The sequence below is a fragment of the Protopterus annectens genome, chromosome 6.part0 (assembly GCF_019279795.1).
Source record: "Protopterus annectens isolate FY-2018-M chromosome 6.part0, PAN1.0, whole genome shotgun sequence".
Classification (NCBI taxonomy): domain Eukaryota; kingdom Metazoa; phylum Chordata; order Ceratodontiformes; family Protopteridae; genus Protopterus; species Protopterus annectens.
Genome location: NC_056737.1, coordinates 1,105,570,387 through 1,105,595,361, shown reverse-complemented (window position 1 = coordinate 1,105,595,361; position 24,975 = coordinate 1,105,570,387). Strand labels below are relative to the sequence as shown.

The window sequence follows — 24,975 nt, the reverse complement described above, 5'->3', positions numbered from 1 at the left end:
GAACCTGCAAAAAATCCTTAACAGTCTGCATAGACTTAGCCTTGTCTTCCATTTTCTTTAAAACTGCCTCAACAGGAGAACCAAACAAGACATCAGATTGCAAAGGGCATCCAAAATCCTAGTTTTAACATGGTCAGATAAATTTTGATCCCTCAGCCAGGCATGCCTGCGAAGAACTGACCCAGTGGCAGCCACCCTAGAAGAGGCCTGTACAGCATCAAAACCACATTGCAAAGAATGCTTACCCACCTGTTCAGAAACATGCACTAAATCTTGTAACTCTTTACAATCAATACCTTCCGCCAGAGCATCAACCTTAGATTTCAACTGTGAAAGGAGATAATTTTGATATTTCAACATGTGAAACTGGCAATTCAAAGCTCTCATGGCAAGAGTGGAAGAAGTATAAACTTTCTTTCCCCATCTATCCAAGGCCCTGGCCTCTTTATCTGCAGGAACCGGATTCTTGACAACAGAAGCCTTAACACCCTTAGGTCCCTGGCTAACAGTTTCTGGGTCTGCCCTAGGACTTTTAAAAAGATACTTATGAGCTTCAGGCACCCTGTAATACCTATCTGGTTTAACAGGAGCAGGAGGCAAAGAATCAGGATTAAGAGAAGCCTCTGCAAACACATCTTCCACCACATTCAGAACAGGAGGTATAGCCAAAGGCCTATGCTGGGGTAAAAACAAAAATTCCCCAAGCCTTTTCCTGGAATCAGAGAAGTCCTGACCTTCCCATTTAAAATGCTCTCTCATGGAGTGAAGGGTTTCTGAAAAAGAAAAATCCTCAGGAGGAGAAGCAGAAGGAGTAGAATCATCCACATCAGAATCAGAATAATGAGAATACTCCTGCAAGTCTTCAGCCGAAGACTCAGACACATCCGAAGCCTGCTCATAATCCCTCAACACTGGTTCCATCCTAGGCCTCTTATCAGGAGGGGGCATAGAGCCTCTAATTAAAGTAATTAAATCTTCTGCCATTTTAAGCATATGCTTCTTGGGCACAGAACCCGAAGAACTAGGAGTGACACCCACAGAAGCTAAACTAGACCTGCCTCTAGGAGAAGCCTTGGAAGCAGAAAGAGAGGGCCTAGACCCCTTAGGAAGGGAGGGAGTACAGTTATCTGAGAAGCCCCTACTGCCTGACCTGCCACCTGGGAGGCCACATCCTGTAAAAACAAAGTTTCACCCTGGGACTCCAGAGAGGCCTCCGGAACCACCGGTTCCACTGGCGCCTCTAAAGAACCGGCGTCCGTTGACGACTCCTCTAACCTAGGCTTAACTGCCTTGTCCTTGCGCTTCTTTGAGGAAGCCGCCGGAGCATCCGGCGGCATATTGTAATTGCACCGCTTCCCAAAGACCAACCTGGCACAATCCAACCTTCGCTTTATAGTGCGTTATTGAACCTAGCACAAAAGCGACACCCAACAACGTCGTGCTCAGGTCCCAAACAAGGTATACACAAATTATGGTAATCCCTATGCGGTATCTGTTTCCCACAAGAAATACAGTTATTCACTTTTTCTGACATCCGGTAAACCACTGAGGCAAGAAAAACAAAATATTCCCCAACGGGTACTTAACCAACTCTGACTTCGGTCTGAAACTCCGAATTCGAAAAATTTCAGAATGCCGAACGGCACTTGCAATACTGCTTCTGCATCGGACCATGCGGCAAAAAAGACTGAGGATATGACGTCGGTCATGCGCATTTGTACCCTGACGTTGTGATGTCAGTCAAATGCGCCTTGACCGACGTCAGCCTTATACTCTGATATTCGGGCCGACCGAGGGACAGCGGACTACCCAAGTGTTAGGACTGCAGCAATGTGAGATGAAGAACATCGCTGCTTCTGCTTCGGACCACGCGGCAAGAAAGACTGAGGATATGACGTCGGTCATGCGCTTAAGTACTACTACGTACTGACGTCAGCTCCGGGCGCCCATGACCGACGCCAGCCTAACTCTTTGGTATTCGGGCCGACCGAGGACAGCGGACTACCCACAGGTTATGACTGCAGCAATGTGAGACGAAGAACATCTGCACAATAGTAATGCTGGAGGTAATTGCTCAGAGCAGCAAGATTAAATGAAAAAGAGAGGCTTCGATGCATCAGGTGTTAAGGTAGGTGTCCATATTAAGTCTCACAGCTGTAGGATACAAACTGTTCCTGAATCTGGTAGTCTTACAGTGGAAACTGCAGTACGTTCTTCCAGATGCAAGTTGTGAGACCTAGTTGTGGGGCGGATGGGTCGAATCAGCAATTTGACATGTTCTCTTTCCTGCTCTTGTAAAGAAAAGCTCCTGAACAGAAAGAAGGTTTGTGCCCAAGATTTTCTCAGCCACCTTCACCACCCTCTGCAGTTTCTTCTTGTCAGCAACTGTGCAGTTGCTGACCTTGCTATGAAGTTTATTTTTATTTTATTTTGCATTTGTTAACCGGGAAAGTCCGACTGGATACATATCCCTTTTCAGCAGAGGCCCGGGGAGAAAAGCTCCACAATTAAATTAATTTACACTAAAAATTGTGGTTACAGAGAAGTCTATACACATTTAACAACATCAGTGACAGGTTGTAGTCAAAATTGTGGTTACAAAACAGTCTAAAAACATTTAACAACATCAGTGACAGGTAATAGTCAAGATTACATTTAGATAAAAATAATCATTTAGAGAAAAAACAACCACTGTTGGTAAACAGATTAGGTGTACAGAGATAACAATTACATATCTGAGGTGTGTAGAATAAAGAGAATGGTTACAAGTAGAAGGTAAGGATGATAGTTAAGAGAAAGGTGGTTAGGTAAGAAGGAAGTCATTTAGTGAGGGCAGAAAAGTAAGTTATCTTCCTGATGATGGGATGAGGGAAGTATGTGTTGTGAGGGTGGGGAGAGAAAATATAAGGGTATTCACCTCTGTGAGCTATGTTTGGGTTAATTTTGTCTTGGTATTAATTGGGTTAGTCTGGGTATAGACCTGGTCATGGCCGAGTTTATTTTGCTTCTTCTGATTTTTGTGGGTTAGTCAGGGTTTAGACATGGGCATAGCCAGTCACTTTTCATGTACACTTTAAGGGATGTTTTGAATCGGGGCAAGGAGCATGTGGTGGTTGCTAGTGAGGATGCTTCCGATAGCTCCCCTAGGAGCAGACAGTGGGAGCCTGGCCTTTTTGAGCTTTCTGAGGAGATGAAGCTTTTGTTGAACCTTCTTGACTATATGGTTGGTATTAGCAGCTGATTAGAAGTCATCAGAGATGTGAAGGCCAAGGAACTTGGTTGTTTTGACTTTCTTTACTACCTCCACTTTGATAGTGAGTGGCTGGTGAGCTGTTGCCTTTCTCCTGAAGTTCATAATAATGTCTTTTTTCTTAAGATTTAAGTCCGGATTATTCCCGTCACACCAGGCAAACAAAGTGTTCACACCTCATACTTCATACCTCAGACTGCTTGCTTAATTGAAAGGTTAGCCAGTGTGTGGAGGGAAGGGGAGTTGAAGAGCTGCCACTTTCTTAATTCTATTTCCCAGACTTCAGTTGGGTTTATTTAAAGGATTTCTGGGAGACTAAAAATCTGCTCAACTCCTTGGATAAGTTTCCCCTTTCATCAAGTCTTTTAAAAACATCAGCTAAAGAGTACCAAAAAGGACAGTGTTGTCCAAAGGAGCATGAATTTGGGTGTTTAACCTCTTTATGAACCATTTGTGATTTCCTATCTGTGCATCACGGTTGCATTTGCATCTTATGAATGCTGCACTCAAACTACACCTCAAAACTCTGAAATTCTCTTCTCCTCCCTCTAAAACAGATTACTTAAAATCATTCTAAACCCAGTTAGAACAACATCTACTCAACTCTTGGCTACATTCGTGTACTTCTCCAGGTTAACATTCAGTTCTCAACTATTCAATAAACTACTCCTCACACAGCTTTTTCTAATCTACTTTTCACTTTAACACTTTTAATGAATTTTCACTTATGACAGGCAAACATACATTTATATAAAAGAAAACAAACCATATTAATACGTTCACAGTTACAAACATTATACATCACATGCATTCTTTTGTAAAATTACTGTCAATCCAGCATTACATATTGATTAATTCCTGCCTTATCTTAAACCTCACGCCTCCAAAACATCATTTTGCATGTACTGCCCTCTTCTCATAATTTCCATTTTTTTTCTAAGAAATTTGCCACCTTTTCTAAAGATTCCCACTTCCAGTACTTTTATCTCTGCTGCAATATACAATACATCATTAAAAGCTAGTTTAGACTTTGATTTTCATTTTCAAGTAATTTTTTTTTGGCAGCCACCAGAATTAAACTTAACAATACCTTACTATGTCTAGGCAATTCAAATCCTGTATCCCAGCTAAAAAAAATAATTTCCTTAGTTATACCCATTTGCTCACCCAATATTTCAAAGATAGTCTTCTGTAGGGAAGTCTTAAAGTCTGCCAACTCGTATTCTAAAACACATGCCCCCAGATACCTCTTTCTTCCCAATCATGTCTCCAACAGTTGTCATTTATCTGATGAAAAACTCTTTGTGGAGTCTGCCAGGGGTATAAAAATGTGTACACAAACACTTCAAGCAAATATCCTAAATCTTCTAGACCTTGCTGCATATTTTGGAAGCTATACATATGTCCTCCCATTGTTTCCTGTTAACAGCTTATCCAGTCTCTCCTCCCAATCTTTTCTGACTGATTCTTATAGTTATTATGTAGTGTTTTACATGCCCGACTCATTACCTCTTTTTTTTTTTTTTTTTTTTTTATTAACAGCAGCGTCTGTTCTAGATTTAACTAAAAACTCTACTAAAGCAGGTCTTTTCCTTAGGATTCCACATCCCTTACTCTTTTTTTTAACAGCAGCATCTGTTCTAGATTTAACTAAAAACTCTACTAAAGCAGGTCTTTCCCTTAGGATTCCCCATCCCTTACTCTTTGCCTGTACTCCGATATCAATCCCAGATAGGGAAGGCAGTCTCTAGCCTGCAGTCAAAATGTCTTCTATCCTCTTCATATTCTATTACCTTTTCCTCTCTAGTTATTTGCTCCCAATACCTTGGTTCCTTTGCCAGTTTTCTCTAGTAAATTCTAGCCTCCTCTTGCCTATTCTCTGTATAACTAATTACAGTCATCCCCATTGTCAAAACCTCCTTTTATATTCATGTCAGCTTAGTTCTTAGAAGACTTTCTTACTTTAAGAATATAATATTCTGCATGGCTGTTATTCTCCTTAAGGATCTATATCCAAAATCCTACTCTATCATTATATCTTGAACTCCCCCCCATTTCATCATCATCCCTTTCAACTTTGAAGTATGGCTTTCTGCTCGTGTTGTGTGTATGAGCCTTAACTACGTAGCTCTAAAAATAGCCCTTTAAATCGGGTAATCCTAAACCATGTTCTATTGGAAGTATCACATTATCCCACTTGAACCTTGCCCTCTTCCTTACCAGATAAAATCCGTCAACTCTTTACTAATTACTGCTCACAACTCCTCTTCTGATTGATAAAATATGCCTGACCTATACATAAAACTAAAGGGACAAAATACATTTTCACTGCATGCATCTTGCTATCCATATCCAAAAGAGAGATTCCAGTTTATAATTCTTTGTACTGTCTTTTGTTTAGTCTCATTTCACACACCCTTGGCTGCTGTAACTAAATCCTTTTTAATCCATACTCCTAAATATTTCATTTTATTGTGTCCCTGTAAATATGGGTATTGCTGAACCATTTCATGTATGGGTACAGAGTTTACAGCTATAGCCTTTGTTTTATCTTCATTAATATTATATCTTGAAAAGACGTGAAACTGTCTAAAAATGTTTCACAACACTGAGGAGGTCTGTCCTTTTCTGTTTTTATTGGCTCTACTCATTACAGTTTTATCTACACCCCTTACCCGCTCTTCCACTAAAGAGCAAAAAAACATGTTCTTTCTACTGGCACATCAAACAGATGGCGAGATGCATGACACACATCCCACCCTCCCTCCTGTCCCAGCCATTCAGGTCTAATTTCTATTCTCTGCTACCAACCCTCCTTCAACATATTTTATTTAAAAAACTTATTTTAAACTTAAGCAAATAGTTACTACAGTTTACACCCTGCCTGCGTGGATCACTTTTTTCACTTCTAAACAGTAGAAAACTTAAGTTTAGACCACACACAGGGTGCTACAGTGCTCATGTTTAACCATGAATGAAATACTGTATTGCATTAAAGAGAGATTGGGACTGGGTGATCATGCCTCCCCAACACAATGCGCCCAGGGCAGTTGCCCCTCTCACCCTGCCCTAGCTATGCTACTGTACAAAATGATATTGTCTGCAGATAAAGCCAACTTTTCTTTATTACCATATAAATTACTGAATTTCTGAGCCTCTTATTTTCTTTCTCAAATAAGAAAGGGCTACAAGGACACCCCTGCCTGGTTCCTTTGATGAGGAACAACTTGTAAGAGAGGAACCAATCCACTTTAATTTTTCTGATTTCTCATATATCCTCCTAATTAACCTTATTATTGCGTTAAGGAATGTAAATGCTTCCATTGCCCTTCTCATAAAATCTCACCTTACTCTGTCAAATGCTTTCTCTGCATAAAGACCCACCCACAGGAGTGGTATTTTCTTATATTATGCTTCCCTCTAGATCATCATTGCTCTATTAATGTTGTCAAAACGTCACTGATCCATAGATGTCAATTTTGGCAACAACTCTGCCATTCTGTTAGCTATTATAGACAAACTCTTTACAATCATGACTTAAAATTGAAATAGGCATGTATCAAGCTGAGTCTGAAGGGTTTTTACTATCTTTCAGTACTACATCCACCACAGCTTTCTTCCAGGATGTTCATGCTTCCCATCTTTTTAAAATACTATTAAACAGAATCGTCCAAATCTTTATCACTTTATTCCTCTTAGCTCCCAAACTTCCACAGGAATGCCATCTACTCCTGGAGACTTTCCTGCAGATTGATTACGTCACCATTTTTATCTCATCTCCTATCTTAACTGCTAATTGATTACATCTAACTCTATCCTTGGCATACTTATGGAAATATTATGGAAGACTTGTGTGCTCTTTCCAGATTTCCATATTTCTCTGTGCTACACAAAATTTTTTTTATTAATTTTTTGAAATATGCCTAAGACCTCTACTGGATCTCTGGTTATTTTTCTTGTTGCAGGCTTCCTAAGTTTGGCAACAACTCTTTCTACTTCCTGTTGCCTAAGCTGTTATGCTAAAAGTTTTTGTGCTCTGGAGTTCTCAAAAACAGCTGCATAATCACAATCTTTGTAAACGTGTGCATATTATCCAAAAACTCCCTTATTTTCTCTTTAGCACTCTGCATCTAGTGCCTCTTCTAGTTCTGTGAGATTCGCCTTATTCTGCAACACTATAACCTTTGTAAGCCCATTGAAATTCTTGTTACTTCTTAATGATCTTTCTTTTCCTTTTGTTTCTATCCTACTTTTAAACTCCACTGTCATTTTATCCAACTCTCTAGCGACAACTTCTGAAGAGACTTCTATCTTCCCTAACAACTCTTCAAATAATTTCCACTATTGATTCCTTAAATTCCTGCTTTAACAGGTATGTGGGGGAAGTGCCAGGGTCTCACTTTTACTTAATTATCCACATTTTTATCTTCGCTGTTACTGGCGGACGATCTGAAATAGGTATTGGATGGATGCCAAAGCTTTCAATTAAATGTACATGTTCCTGTGAAATATAATTTCTGTTCTAGTCTAGCCCAGAAGAACAATATGAAAATCCTCTTGGAGTTCCTACTACTGAATTCACGTCTTCCATGCAAAGTATTTTCTTAAACTTCTTCATACAATCTACCCTATTTTGTTTTATTTTCACTTCTAGGTCCCAGTTATATCCTCTGCTGCAAATCAAGTTCCAGTCCCAATCTATAATTAATATTTCCTGCTGAAAGTGGAGTATTTCTCCCAAAAATTACTTAAGTTCCATAATAATGGTCCCAGGTTGACTATAAATACATACCAGCATAATCCTACTCCTTTATCAGCAGCCTCTTACTACACACATCTAACACTACAATCTTTTCCCCTCTTCTATCACTACTGGAGCTCCTCTAGAAATGAGAAGTACTCACCTTCTCTTTTGTCCCTGCTATTCTGTTGAACATCCATTCTGAAATCCTTTATCAAATGTGCATGTTCATCTCTTTACAAATGTGTCTCCCGTAACATGCTATATGCACTCTGCATTTCTTAATAACTCAGTACTCTTTACCTTTTTGTCTATGCCTGTAAGGACATTCACATTCCAAAATAATATAGATAGTGTAGAAATTATAAGTTATTACTCCAAGCTGTTATACATGCCAGGTTTTTTTGGTCTATTTTCAGCTTTTGTTATATGCACTCACTAATGTTTGACAAGAGGATCTTTTATACAGTTGTTTCTCATCTTCCCATTAAAACCTATGCCACATTTTAAAGACTTTTGTTTTAATGAAAACCTTTAAAAAAACAGAACCTAATAACTTAAAACAAATGTACAAAAGTATTTACACATATTCAAATAACAAAGATTAACCCTCCTGACAGGTACAATTGTCCCAGATCGACACATGCAAACATGGGCATTACCTAACCCAAAATTAAGGCTATCCATGTTATGGCACATGTTACAGCCTGTGCTCCTAATTACACTAACTGATGTCTACTCTTATGAAAAACAGCTTGTATATTTTCAGAAAACATCATTTAGCTTTAAGAAAAAAACTACATTGACCATCTTTAAATTGAGATTTACTGCCTACCAGCCTGTCTCCATAAAAGCTTAGGAACAGAAATGTACAGCTACATCAGCTCCAGTCTTCTCAACTCACACTGAACATTTCATTGCTAAAAGAAAAAGCCGACCGAAGGGCTGCCTGACGACAGGACAACCCAGTTGTTATGACTGCAGATGCATCCATGAAGGACATCTTTTCATTACATTCAGTGTTCTCTTATTTTTAAATCTTCTCCCATGCTTATACAAGTAACATGTTATTAGATTATGCCAAGGGCATTAAACCAGACATTCACCTATGCAAAAGTAACAGAAAACATCTCAACTCTACATGTATTATTATCAGTGCACTTCTATACCCCGACCCCCATACCAACAGCAAAAGATTACAGCATATTAACTTAAGCAGGATTTTGTCCAGCCTTTCTATTCTTTTTTACATTGTAATGCCTACATTTCTTGCAACCTAAAAAGAAAATAAGTACTTGTTTACTTTAGTACTATTATCACATACAACAATCACTGAAAATGCTTTACTACACAATATATACCTTGTATCATGAAATGATTTATACAAACAATGTTCAGAACAAAACTACTTGGTTACTTTTTCCGTAATGGTCTTCCAAACATTACTGACATGAACTGGGGTGTATACTTTTCAGTTCCCCCACAAGTTTAGGTCAACAAAAGTCTAATCTTTCTCAGCTGCTTTTTTGTAAAGTCAAATTTCACAAATGTGTTTGATGCTTTATAATTTCTCATTTATGCAATCATTTCAGTGTTGCTGGTCTTCTTCCTGTTCATCTCCATCACCCAAACACAAACTCCAGTTCAAGTCCAAGATGCTTCTGATTCTTATAGTCAACTCCTGTGATTTTTTTCTGAATCTCAAGCATTTTACTTTGGAACACTGGAACAGGTTTCACTGCAAAGTCTCTCCATTAGCTTTATCATCAGAAAAAGGAGAAGCAGCCGTCATCTGTCTGATGGCTACTTTTTTTTGTTGGACAAACTTTTGTCTTTTCTCCATAGCCTGTTCTGCATCAAAAATTACTTGGATCTTCCAGGAAAAAAAATATTCTGAATACGGCTGGATAAAGCAGCTTGAATCGCACACCTGTCTCAACATTACCAGACTGATGGGATGAATTTGCTTCTGTCTGGTGTACCATGATTCATTTTCCACAAAGGTTCTACTGTCTCCAGTTTTTAGTACTTTGCCCTACTGCCACAGTTTTGTCAGGATCAACTTTTTCTGCTAGCATGATTGCATCTTTACTAATATAGATCTTTATAGATGACCAGGTTTGGAGCACACACACATTGTGCCCTTTTAGTTAATAAATCCTGCTGTGGAATACCAGTCAGCTGCTAATTTGTGCTTTCATTAAATTAACAGTCTATTATTTCCAGTTTCATTGGCACAGCAGAAAATCTCAGGTTTTCTATGCATGCTATGTCCTTCAACTCTACCATTGTTTAAACTGCTCTTCTTGAGCAGTCTCATACTTAGTCAGCCTTTTCTTCAATTTGAAGTCAGATGTTTTCCAATGTTATCAGTTCATCTGAATAGCTGTTTAAGGCTTCTTCCTTTTCTTCCAGCCTTTTATTTGAGTTGATATACTTACACTACTTCAATATTTCATAATCAGCTCAGAGAACACTTGATTTACTTTTTCCTCTAAACTAATGGAAGACTTCTCTTGTCCTGAAGCTGGATCTTGAACTGATTTTTGCTGAAGAGCTGCAGGATTCTTCCCAGTTGGTGTTTTCTTTTCACCCTTTCTAGATGCTTTTCTTTCAAGCTCTATAAATGTCTTCTTTGTTGGCATCCAAGCAGCGTACTTACTACCTAGTAACTGAGTTTTACTAAAACTGGCAGAATTACACATTATGCACAATCTGTGTTGTTGCTAGATTTATGTTTTCTCTGCTTGTATTATTGTGACAAAGGGAGATACTGCTAGCACAGCTATCTGGAATTTTGTAAATAATTATATGTCATTTGTGAATATCAACAAGATTTATATAAGCTACGTGTGTTACAACTATATTAGAACTGTATGCCATGTGTATATCAAACTGGTCTGTGTACAGATAAGTGCTAAAAGATATTTTATTTTATTACTTATTTTTTATTTTTCATTTGTTTACTAGGAAAATCCAGCTGGACCAGGTCCATTTTCAGTGGATGCCTGGGGAGAAAAGCTCCACAATTAAGATAAAGTAAGAAGTTAATACAAAGAGAAATATACAAAATGAGAAGACAGTGGATTACATACAAAAAAAGATTAACAGGCAAAGCAGGACTGAAATACAGTTAAATATTTACAAAGGTAGTATAAACGGTTTACATTACTAGTAAGCATACACTTAAAGAAGTACAAAGACCAAAGAGACATTCTAAGGAGTATGCATTCCTATGCAAGTAGAATAATGTGAATTCTAGACTGAAGTTATTTTAAGGAGAAGAGAAGGTATAGAGATTATCAAGTGATACATGGGCAGATCCATGTCCTAAGATGAGATTTGAGTAATATTTTGAAGTTTGTGTTTGATTTAGTACAGGTAATATTAGTGAGGAGATTATTCCATTTCTTGGCTATGATGATTTTATAAAGTGATTGCGCTTAAAATGCAACTAGAGTGTGCCCTAGTGGCAAATTTCAGAAATGTACATGCACTATTGTAACTGTTTAAATGTATAAATGTATATATTTAACAGTGGAAATTGGAGTACAGGAGGTTAACTTCAGAAAAATAGCTGAAATTAAATTACTTTATGGCTAGGCCATAAAAGATGGTATCTTTCAGTTTTCAATGCAGCTAGACACAGAGTCTGTGCTGAGAGGCTTTCTGTATTGTTTTCAGAGTGAAGTAATTACTAGTTTTGAAACATGAAGGAAGGTAAATGTTTTATGACTTCCAACATCTGCCAAAGATCTGAAGTCTATGCATTTGCACAGGTAGATGCCAAATACTGCTAGCTTCCAGCAGGGGGTTCACCTGGGAAAGAGTCAGATGACAAGAAATTGTGTCATTCTGCAAGCTATTCCAGCAGTAATGTTTGAGATATTTAAGAAGTCTCTTACAGAGACAGGGCATTCTGTATTCTGTCTTGGATCTGGCAACAAGATCCATTCACCACTCATCTGCCTTGCTCTGATGAAGTAACTTACTAGGGGATAAGTATAATTCTCTTAGATATAGCCAGGAATACAGCAAAGCTTAGTTTAGATATTTTTCTTTATTTGAAACTGTCCTGCAATGTTGTTTTAAATATTTTCTGTGATTGTATTTTGAACTCTGATGTCACTGTGATTATATAGAGTATTTTCTTGTTCCTTTATTATTTATTATTAAATCTATATAAACCTTTCATTGTGGCTGGTTTGTCTAGAGATATTTAAGTTTTGACAGTACTTGCATGTTTATTTGGTGACATTGTGTGGGCCAGTCCTAATAGCCTTGTTCTTGGTCAAACCACCATATGTATTCATATTAATTATTACACAGCAAGATTGGACACCCTTTGTTAAGGGCCTTAAAGTAGCTGATAAGGAGTTAGCTGGTGGCAGTGATAGCACCTTATAGTCTGGGCAAAAGGGGCCATAGCTAGCAAACCTGTGCCAGCCTTTCTCAGGTGTGTGTGTGTATAAATCAAACCTCAAAGAGTGTGCGTCTGTCAGCAACTTGGGCAGGGACATGAAGCACTGGTTGGACACAGAGGGTGCGTGACATCTTGGCTTGGCCACTTAGCTGAGATCTCAACTCTACAGCTGTGCCAGTGGGAAGTCTTATTGGGGATCTGGAGAAAGAGGGAGAAACCAGCCCCAGACCGTCTGTGGTCTCTTTGTGCTGTTAATGGAAATTGCACTTGATGCAGAGAGCTGCATCTGGAAATACTGTGTGTGTACCTGTCATTGTCCCAGTGTATGTCCCCCAGTGTTGCCAGTGGTGAGGACTGAGGCTCCTTAGTTAATGGTCCAGTGGTGAGTCGTCACATTTGTAAACTGCTTTGCAACTTGAATAATGTAATTGTTGGAACTTAAGATTAACCTTCATTCTACTTGAGTTATAATTGACTCTGCTGTATTGTAAAATACTTTGAAACTTAAAATTGCTGGAGCTGTTCTCCCCAGGCCTCCAATGTAAAGGAGTTCTATTCCAGTTGGACTTTTCCCAGTAAACAAATGCAATAAAACAAAATAAAACAAAAAATACTTTGAACACTTTATTTGAAGGAGACAGAAAAGAGAGAAAGAGAGAAAAAGACAGGAAATCATGCTGAGTAAAGAGAATTTTATGTCTGAAGAAAGTAACTCAGAAATTGTTTTATTCATATCTGTAGACATTGCCAGCAGATATTTAGCCCTACGTGACTGACAAGAGACAGTTCCAAAAAAATGTGTAGACAATATATAAACATCTCCCCACACATATCAAAAGCCTTTCCCATCTCACAGGACTATTAATAAACTGTTTGACAGTAGTGCCCTTGGCTAACAAAATTAGAGCTGGGTCTGCTAAAGAGTTACAAAAGAGGAATATGTGGGATCGAGTTACCTTGTAAAGCCTGCCAAGCTTTTTGGGTGCAGGAGGCAGACTGCCTGCAATAGCACATGTAGTACTGAAGGCATCCTTCAGAGCAACATACTACTACAAGAGTGCTCTAATGATGAACATACTTGGCGTCCTTTATCCGAGCAGTTTTTATACCATACCCCCTTCCACTGTGGGACACGGTCCCCTTTAATAATACAAATATCCTTTGGGAAACAGAGCACACTTGACAAGTTGGACTTTGCCTTACACAACTACGGCTGCTCTCTCTGTTCTAAGTATGGAAATTTAATTACACTGAGATCTAGAAGGCCAAGCTGAGGATTAAAATGAGATACACAAACTGGCTTGGAAACAAAAAGCGAAATGCATTTACAATACCAAAGACCTACAGATAGATATGACTACATGAATAGGTTAGGTTCAGAAAACACTTTACAGACATAAAAACAAATACAGAAATTCAAAAAGACTGAGTAAATGAAGAAACTAGCGACATTTAAAAATAAAGAAAGTTACATTAGCAAGAGAGACTCTGCACCATGTGCCTCAGGCACCACTCCCCCAAGAGAGGTTAGCTGGTTTCACAAGTCCATTCCTAGCACCTAGGCTGCTAAATAAACTAAGGTCAGCTGGGTCACAGCCAGGGCTATGTCCTTTAACTCTATGGAGATAGCTTGCTTAGATCATCACATGGCAGGAAAGCATTTTATGCTGTCATAATGGCACAAAAACAAAATAAAAAGAAAAATTCACAGAAGGTCACAGCTGTTATAAGAAGACAGAAGGGTAACTAAACTGGCAATAAAATATGCCACTCCCAACAATCTGCAGGCCCAAATTAACTGTCCTGAACCGGGGCCATCTTTTAATAATTGGGCCAAGGAACACAACTACTGGATTGATTAGTAATTTCATCAGGCCAGACAAGGAACTCTTGAGCAGTTCCAGAGTGTATTTTCTCCTTGGCATGCTACCCCTCCTTTGCTCCTTTAGCTTAAGAGTTTTCCATCCAGCTGATGTCAGGTGATGATAAAGCAATTGGACTTGGACCATTTCCTACCACCCCAGGGAGGGTGAGCAAGCACCAGCCACTCAACTTCCACCCTTTTTGGCTGGCTTCTCTAGCACTGGCGCTTGGTATTCAAACCTAGGATGGTTGAAATGCAGATACAGCTAGACTTCATATCCTGTGCCACAAAGTTATCTGAAATACAAGTTTTTATAACTACAACATCCCTGTTCTTCAACTATCCTAGAGCTAACTGTTGTCTAAACTTGGTTACAGATAACCGCTAGTTCTGCAAATCCTACATGGTATCATAACATAGGAAAATAATTAAACACAGACACTTTCGACTGTCCAGAATACCAGCATGCAAAATACTTAAAAGCAATGGCTAAAAAGCAAAAATAAAATACCTTCTTGTTGCAGCTGAGCTAGGAAGAGAGCAAGATATGTATCGGATATCAACTCCGGACCCGTCAAAAGGGAATTCAAGTTAAACCACTAGAAAAGAAACAAAGACAACCAACTTATGAACAGCACTTTACAATATTCAGGATTCATCTGACAGAAAATGGCTACTATAGGACTGTAACTTAAAGACAACAATAAAAAATCATAATTTTATATGGTTAAAAATTAGTGTATAAACATGAATGCACACATGAACAAACAAAACTAAAACCAGCAGTGGAAAAACTACAAGATATTTCACTCTAAAAGGTGTCCTGTGTAATAAATCCTCTTCCTCTTACATTCACAACCATCTCAAGCATACCTAAATCATCCTGATCTGAAACCCCAACTACCAAGCACTTTTTATTCAATTATACACCACATGCTCAGTAAAGACTGTCCTAACATCAACACTGACACTTCTGGCCTTGCACTATGAACAATGTCTCCTTCCTGCAGTCTCTCGCTCAAAGAAAGATCAACACCATTCACATGGCTTACAATTCAGGGAGTTGACATTCCCTCTTCATTTTAACTCTTCCATGTAAGAAAGCCCATCTCTCTTCATTTATTCTCAAATGCTAATTCTGTCACTGTCACTATTGCGCACAACACTGCCATCTGCTGGACTTGATGGTACAAATCTTTGGTGGAACCAGTCTCCTGCTTCTCCCTTTCTACCAAGTGTTACTTTCTTGATGTTGTGTTGGCCAGATAAATATCACTAGTACAGTTTATCTCCTCAACCAGCTCCTTTTGGCCAGCAGTGCAGATTTACAGTTGCTGGTTCCCAAGTTTAACAACTGACTGCTTCGCTGGAATATTTTGGTTCTACAAAGCACTTTCTGCCCTTGCTGCTGCTGTAAAGGCACCAAGCTAGAACCTGGACTGAAGCACAATGTGTACAACTGAGTCAAAGATGGAGTGACAATAGACAAACAGGAGCAGTTTCAGCATCATTCGGGTACCAGTTAGAAATTTCCATTAAGATTGCTTTTCAACTGTTGGGGGCAGGATTTCTACTGCAGAGAATCAACCATGTATCTTCTTTCAAGTGGGGGCAAGACTGTGCAGTCTATCTAGTTTAACCACATGGCAGGCCTATGATGCATCTATGAACTAGCTTCTTGACTATCTGCAAAAAATGTAAACTTCAGTGGATAGGAGGCACTCAATGTCCAGAGTGGGGTCACATTTATCCAAAACAAAAGCTATTTAATGGGAGAATCTGAAGCCCTTAAATTTGAAAAACTCAAGAGGATGTCTCCATCTTGCGTCCTACTACTTGTGAGGGGGTTACAGAGCCAACTAATCTTCTCATCTCTTGCACCCAGAAGTCCTTGACAATTCTGTTAGAAATACCCAATCGACATTGAAGGCTGATGAAGTTATATCTTTATTAAATCAAACTTCAAAAAAACGATCAAGAATTTACTCTGGGCCCATTTAGAAAGCTACTATGCTATAAAGGCGAAGTTATAAAGAAAGTGGTAAAAAGGTAGCATGGACCCATTTTAAATCATCATGGATTCTGTGTTCCATTTCAATCCTGTTTCAAGCTTGCCACAAAAACTGCATTCAGTTGAGTGGATCATGACAATTTAATGGCATAACAACTTTTTTTTCCATAATGGTCCTCCTTAATATCTTTGCTGCATCTAATAGGGCTGACCACCTGATCTGCTCAGAAGACCTCTACATCTTTTCTGGAACCTTTGGTATGAAGCTGGAGTCACAGGATCATCTCAGGAGGTAATTTTTCTGTTTACCCTCCTTAGCTGTAGGGTCCTATAAGGCTCCATTCTAAGCCTATTATTGTTTATCATGTATTTACTACCAGTTACTGATTTACTTCAGTGCAGTGGTCTGCAACAGGACATCAATGCAAAGGATATTCAGCTACACCTCTCCTTCCAAGAGGAGCAGGTAGAATACTCGTATCCTCTCAAAGGATGTTGGGATAATACCTTACCTTGGATGACTCTATAGCTGCCATGGCCTTCTGTGCCATCTTAATGCATTACACAGCTCCTGTCCTCACAAACCATACTGTTTTGTGGGGTCAAGAGATCAGACTTTATATTCAAAATGCTCAATCCAGGAATGATCACTAACAACTAGCTTGAAGTGTCATTTGCTCATTTTATTATTGCATGTTACTTGCTGTAATGATGTCTTTAGGCTTGAAATGCATTTTAAAAGAATGACCACTCAATATTCTTTTCTGCTGTGATGGGACATCTGGAGAACGTACTTGTAATGATCTAGTGGCTCGTGCTAGAGCCCTTAATTTTGTTTTCTTTAAAAAATCTACTTGGAGAAAAGGCTTCTTTGGGTTTTTGGAATGAAATCATGACAAACAGAAGTGTCCCAGATGTTATGCTTAGAGGTCATGTAGATGGCATCTGGTAGGTCTATCCTTAGATAACATGAACAGAATTCATACCTTCAGACATCAAAAAAGAGGAAGAGTCCCTAGTGGAGTACTTGACTTATTTCCAAATACAACTGGATCCTTTTATACAGCTGACGGACTGAGCAATAGGTGAACTCTTGCTTCATTGACCAACAGCAAGAAAGTTCTGGGGATTTTGGTGTTCACAAGTCCCTTAAGTGCCAGCATGTAGTCCTCATACCTAGGTCAAAGGTCAGACTACAGCGTGTGAGGAAGGCATGCCTAAGCTTTGGTATACTGGCTGGATGGACAGTATTCTTGGCAGGATATTGCCATCTGTCAGCATTACTGCAAAAGTAATCAGTTGATGAACACCTTAATCTTTCTGCTGGCACACTGTGCTCAGGCTCTAACTACTACTACTTGCTGCTTCTAGTTCAGAAAGCAGGAGCCGTGCTTCCTGTCAAACCCCCTTTTACTAATGCTGACCCTTTCATTAAGCCCTGGTTCTGAACACCAAACTAAAGACAGCTCTTGAAGCTAGTCACAAAAGGAGAAGAGCATATGGCTCTTTCTTGTCTGTGAATAAGCCTACATAAGACTGAAATCTTGGCAGACAAAAGGTAGCTTATCAGTTACCCTAGGCTAAAAAAGGAAGCAAACTACTTATGGAAGGCATTCAAGACTCCACACAACATTTAAAACCAAGAGTATAAAGCAATTCACACAGTGTTCCACTTTATATCACAGCATATTAGAGGCTCATTTCAACATCTAATTCTAATACATTCTTCTATTACTTCACCAGCCAATCAGTCCACCACACCATATGCCCACACATTTCTAAGAACTTCTCTAGCAGACTGTTCAAAGCATGAACCACGCCGCTCCATCATATCACCACTTGTTACCTCACAAGGTTCCAACTGCTTAGAAAAGTTACTCAACTGACAAGCCAAAAGCCTGAAATCTAACATTCTCTCTTCATGGTCCACACCAAAATCTTAGTGAACATCTCTACCACTGCAATTAGCTCTGCACTACTATACAACGGACAATCTACTAAATGATCTTCCTTACTATTCATCTCCACCAAAACAGCTTCAAGTTTCTTCTGTTCCATCACCATAAATAGCATCGTAACACTACAACATCCTCTGTTATATATCATACAATTATAACCTCTCAGTATAGAGTACAAGGGGAAAGTTAATGATCTGGGCATTGTGCATGAATATTCCTAGAAAATGTTTAGGATTTTAAGAGTTTATCATTGCTTTATGATGTCTGTATTACATTTTTAAGCAACGAAAAGTGTTCAGTATTTTAAAAAGAGTTTAACAAACAGAAAGATATACATTTTAAACAATGAAAAGTCTTCAGTATTTTAAAGATTTTAACAAACAGAAAGATGGTTTCTTTTTTTTTAAGACATTTTTACTTTTTTCTTCTTGAAAAAACACTGAAAAAATAAGGGAAGCTAAAGACAAAGTTGGAATAATAAGAGGCCCCAACTTAGACAGTACCTCTGTCACTGAAACATTCATCAAATAGAAATAAATACCACAAAAATAAAGAACACATACAAAAAGTATCAAAACTGAAAACTTTTTGTCAACAGAAATAATCTCTTGAAATAAAATACAATATTAGATGTGTCCAAAACTCTAATCAAAAATAATTTCAAAACCAAAAGTGTTTTGATCATCTCATAAGCCAATTTCTTATGAACAAAACCTTTTAACAAATATATATGAATTAATTAGTGATATCAGCTAAATCAATGTATTTCTAATTCTCACTAACAAATGTTAAAAGCAACCCCCACCCCAAAATAAAAAGGATTGAAAGAAAGCAATTTTAGTAGGGAGAGAGGAACTTAATTTCTCTCCATAGTTTACAGCTTCTAATTCTTTCCATAATGGGGCAAATTTTGCACAACAAGCAACCCATATAATCTCCTTTATAAATTTAAAATAATACAGTCATCTGAAAAAAGGCACTTTACTATAAATTATTCAGCTGTAAGAAAGGAATAATGTAATGCTGTGAAAGAAAATCTTTAAGTCAATAATGAAGACAAATAAGGGAATAAAACAAATTATTCACAATTCAGTACAATTTTTAGCCCTTGTTCAAAAGCAGTTTGGCAAGACACTCATCATATGTCTCAAACATATAAATACTACACACCATCCTTAACAACTAACCTTAAAACATCAGTTATTGCACATATTAATTTACTAGCCAAGTAAAATGCTTCCATATAGTGTAAACTTCAAAATTAATACAATTTGGTTCAGATTCCATAATTTCATACACAGATTTAAGTTTATTAAATGGAATTATACCACAGTTTAGAAGTCTGCAAATTATAAAATGTATTTTCTTCAATCCATATTTTGAAATGAAACAAGCCATTTTGGGCAGCTTGAAAAGGATTTTAGCATGTTTCATACAATTAAAAATTAAAAATGGATGCAAAGATGTTCAAAAATGAATTCTGAATATAATCTCCATCTTAAATAAAATATAACTAATAAATGGCAACTAAAATACTGATGTTTGTATTGTCTAACCCATCAAAAAAAGCACATTTTAACAGCAAGATTGATATAAAATTGTCTACTTAATGGAAATACTTCTACCACACCCATAATCTTTTAAGAAGTCAAAACATTTGGGGACAACTATAAAGATAAAATATGAATCTATGTGTAAAGTTAACAAACTGAACTTGGGGAAATGAATACCCCCTGCTAAATTTCTTTACTCAATTTCCAATCTAAGTCTTAGCTTATTAGGTTTCTCACAAAATTAACTAATATCTGTTTGGAGGGAAGCTCAGCTAAATAGTGAAATGATGCAACAAAAGTCAGGGATGAGAACCATTTTATTAAATGGTAATTAAACTTGTGGTTTCATGGGATTGTGATAATCAATAATCTTCAAAACACTAAATGACCTTATAAAAATGCCAAAAAAAAGCAAAATTTACACCAAAATAATGAATGCATCCATTCAGAAACCCAATTAAATCTGTTCCACAAAACAAAGGAGTACAATTTAAAAATGAGATTTTCATTCATACGGATCTTCAGTTTAGAAGTTTTACATTTTTAATTCAAGAAAATGGAACTCATAAGATACCACATACTGGAAATAGGAAGAGTTATTAAGACATCAGGAAACAAAGATCAGAAAGTGCATGGTTTCAACTTCAATTATCAGTAAGTCTAGAAACCATATTCTAGCATAAAGAGTCACCTCCTTTAACATGTATAAACCTTGTCACAGCCAACCTTTGCTCTTTATGCCTTAAGCTCCAACTGATACTATACTCAAAATTCACCTGTAACATTATCTGACCTGGACATGAAATCAATCCATCAACCACAAAAGGGGAATAATCACTTAACATTCTTCTTTTATGCCTGCCATACATCCTACCTCTGCTCAAAAACATAGAGTTGTGCAATAAAATGAATGCTTTTCACTATTCTGGGCAACAAACTACACTACACATATATAGTTGCAAACATGGACAAATCTCAATCCTAAACATATACCCTTCCCCATGACAAAAATCAAACCAGTTACGCTATTCCATATATCAATTACTGCTACTATCATCACAAAATTTCTAAAACATATCCTCAAGAAACTTTTGAAATACACTGCTTTATTCAAGCAACCCTCTTCAATAAACTCCAACATAATAAAACATGCAAAATACAGCAAATACTTTAAAAATCCCTTCAATTACAGTTTTGAGATTCCAAGATGGCAGTGATAGCATAATCAGCTAAAATTACTGCTCCGGGAAGATAACATTTTAAAACACCAAAAGTCTGCAAACTAATGTAAATTGTTAACAGAAATTGGTAGTGCTTCTGACATCCAGAAGGCTAACAAAGAAGAGAAAGAAAGAAAGAAAGAAGTAAAATTCAGGAAGAGGCTGACAATGGTGTGGTGGAACAGAGGGGGGAAAAGCAGATGAAGGAGAACACACTTCAATCACCCTGGACAGAAAGATTGACCAAATACACTCACATTTTCAAGAAGTGGTTTTCTGTTGGAGTACAAAGACAAACAACAAAAGGTTGTAGGAAATAGATGCGTTAACCAGGCATTCAGATTAAATAACTGGTATGTAAACTGCTGAAAAGGAGCTGAAAGAAAAAAGGGTAAAAACCGTATTTGAGATATGAACAAATGGCATAGAAACTGTATTACCTATCTTCTAGCTCTGCCAGAGACATGAAGACATGAGGAGTACAGCAGTATCAGAAGAAACAAAAGGTAAGTACTGCAAATATTTTGTAAGAAAATGACTCGGCACATGGACTGAACTTCTAACTGCTAAACGTAAAATAGAAAAGCACAGTGCAAATATTCCTAATTTGAGACACAGAAGCCAGACAAGACCTATATTGATTAAACTGCAGACATACCAACTAAAGGAGGAAATTATTCATATTCTGTGGAGGAAAGAAACAATCTTAAATGCTGGAGACAAAAAGGTTTACATGGATAATGAGTTTTCATCGCAAAGATAACAGACAGACATACTTTACGTATTTCCAAAAGGATGCAGAACAGTAAAACTACAGAAATAAAATGAAATAAACACATTAATGTATTGCAGTAGATGATCTCCAGCCCAAAGGAGTAAATCAGGACTTGAGTCCAATTAGAGAGGACTGTAAGAAGCATCGCACTGCTGTTTGTTCATGGCATTGGCCCTACTGCCTTCAGAATACATTAATATGCGGCTTGTTTATTAGAGAGGGAACTGCATGGTCTATGAAGATATAAGGTTCAGGTGAGACAATATTACTCAGAAGTACAAGTGGTAGAAACATACTACTGTAGACAGTTTCTAAAACACAAAGACAGAGTACAAGTTAAGTAGAACAAAATACATACTTTATTATGACACAATTTAAAGTCTCAGTTTGGAATGTTAATAGTTTGGTAGACAAGGGATAAACAGGACAAGTTAGTATTTTGCATTTAAGAACATGCGTGCCCACATTACAATGTTACAGGAAATGCAACTGAATTATAAAGAGAGTAAAGTTGTGTATAATCTTGTTGTAACAGTAGAGGTCCTCTTCAATGTTTTCAGTATTTTTAGCCAGTGTTTTTTGTGCAAATCCAAGGTATGCAGGACACTCTTACTAGCAGATTGAGGAGAAAGAAAAAAAGAAGGGAGTTGTACTGTCTGATTCAAGGACAACTCATTAACAACTTTGGACATAAAAGAAGGATTAGTATGAAGGGATACCCTTGTCCCTGTGGAAAAAGGGGGGAGGCAGACATAGGGGCCTGAAGCTCAGAAACTCTCCAAGCAGAAGTAAGAGGAAGTAATAAGACAGTCTTCCATGTACAGTGTTTGTAAAGAAGCTGACACTGCAGGCTCAAAAGGGGCCTGGGTCAAATTTTCACAACAAAATTAAAGGTCCTAAAGAGGAGGAATAGGCTTATTTGGTTGCCTAAGATGCAGGATGCCTTCAAGGAACGGTTTGACCTCAAAATAAGAAGTCAGAGGATGATTCAAGGGCAGACAGGCAGAAATAGCTGACAAATGGGCCTTTACAGAACTAGCAAACTCAGACTGGAAACAACTCACCCAAATAGGAGGGAACCAGCGGGACCTTCACTGAAAAAGGGTCCATTTGGATAAAGAAGACTTTCTGGCGGCAGATTTTCTTGCCTCCTGTAAAATCTTTAGCACAACCTCAAACAAAGATGCCTAAAAGGGATCAAAACACCATCATCTACAGTGTCAGTTGAAGAATGGACAAGAGTGGATGGATGAGTGATCCCTTGTCCTGTGTGAGAAGGTGCAACTGGTAAGGTAAACTTGTGGTGATTGCCATTGCCACTGTCCAGATGTTTAAAAGAGGGAACCAGTGCTGTCGTGGTCAAAAGAAGTCACTACCAAGATTTTTGGGTAGTCCAGCTGAACCTTCTGTAGGACTCCTGGAAGAAAAGGAAAGGAAAGGAAAGCATAGAGAAACATCCCATTCCAAGGGAAAGAAAGTGTGCCCATCTTCCACCCTAGATGGTATGGCACACTCTTGAACAGAAGACAGGGAGCTGCCTGTTCAGAGGGAAGGCAAAATGATCTACCTGTGGAATACCCCACTGATGGACTAGGTCAAGAAACACGTCTCTGAAGTATCCATTTGTGAGCGTGTGATGTGGACCTGCTCAAGGAGTCTGCCACTAGATTGTGCTCTGCAGGAATATACACTGCCTGAAGAGTTAACTGACCACTGATAGTCAGATCTCAGGCCTGAAGAATCTGCCTGCAAAGAAGGTAAGACTGTGTCCCACTGCTTGTTGACATAACACATCACTGTGACGCTGTCTGTGTAAACTATCAGAAGGCCTGGACAGAACATGGGATGAAAAGTCTGAAGGGCCAGAATCAGAGATTTAATATCCTTCGTGTTGATATGGTCTGACTTCTGATGGGGGGCCAGAGACCTTGAAATTTTAGGCGTCCACAGGGGGCCCCCCCACCCCATGTTTGAGGCATCAGTGAACAGTCCCTGGGAAGGAACCGGCAGCTGAAAAGATCTGGGTTGACGGTAAGTTGCTGAATCCACCACCTGAATTCCCACTTAAGACAAGGAAGGGAAGGCACTCTGAAATCCAGAAGGTGACAATGCTGAAGCCAAAGTGACTTGAGGAACCATTGAAACTTCAGCATACGCAGCCTCCCAAGAGGGAGCGTTGGAAGAGAAGAGGCCATGAATCCTATGGCCTGAAGAAACTCTGGCTGGAATGACAGGCACAGAAAGAAGAGACTAAAAGCAAGCAGTCAAGGACAAAGCCTTTGGAGGTGGAAGAGGGGCCAACATCAGTACTGTCTGAATCCTACAGCCCAGATACACATTATCCTGAGAAGGATCAGGACAGACTTTTGGAAGTTGATAGTGAATCCTAGACTTTGAAGGAGAGATTAGATGAACTCCAGAGCCTGTGACAGGCAACTGGGAGAAAGATCCTGAATCAACAGGTCATCCAGATAAGGAAAAATCTGAATGCCCAGGAGCCTGCAAAATGCAATCATAGGAATTATGCATTTTGTGAACACCCTTGGGGCAGTAGGGAGGCCAAAGGGCAAAGCAGAAAACTGAAAATGAGAGGAACAGAGAAACTTCCCGAAAAGAAGGTGAATATGAATATGAAGGTAAGCATCCTTCAGATCCAAGGACAACAGAAAAGCCGGGGGCAGCAACATAGGAAACAGGGTTTGACGAGAGAGCATCCAAAAGAAGGAACCTTGAGAAAAGTGTTGAGCAAGGAGAGATCCAGAATAAGCCTCCAAAGTGATCTCCTTTCAAGGAAACAGGAACATTCTGGAGTAAAAACCCTTTCCCACTTGGGGAAGCATGAACTGGCTGAACAGATCCCTGTTCCAAAAGGGACCCAAGAACTTCTGAAAAATGAAGCTGCTGCTCTATATGAGGTTGAAGAATCCCTGAAAAAGGAGGGAGAGAATTCCACACCATGAAGTAACCCTGCCAGATGACTGACAGAAGCCAAGAATCTGAGATGATGAATTGCAAGTTTGGAAGAGAGAGGGAGAGCCAAAGAAACGAGGGAACTTGGCCAGGGGTTGGGGAATGTCAAAGAGAAGCAGTTTTGTCAGAAGGCTTCTGAGAGGAGCCTGGAAAGGCTTTGCAGGAGGAGCTCACCTACCACCCTTCCCACCTTTAGTGGCCTGACAAGGC

General features: G+C 38.6%; 1 protein-coding gene across 2 annotated transcripts in view; it reads right to left on the bottom strand.

Moving 5' to 3' along the window:
* The window catches only part of ATXN3 (ataxin 3), a 773,701-nt gene that overhangs the window by 527,393 nt on the left and 221,333 nt on the right, over positions 1–24,975 (bottom strand). For both annotated transcript variants that reach the window (XM_044074716.1, XM_044074717.1), the window contains exon 6: positions 14,790–14,877. In XM_044074716.1, coding sequence (XP_043930651.1) covers positions 14,790–14,877 — 88 coding nt within the window. The remainder of the gene's footprint in view (positions 1–14,789; positions 14,878–24,975) is intronic.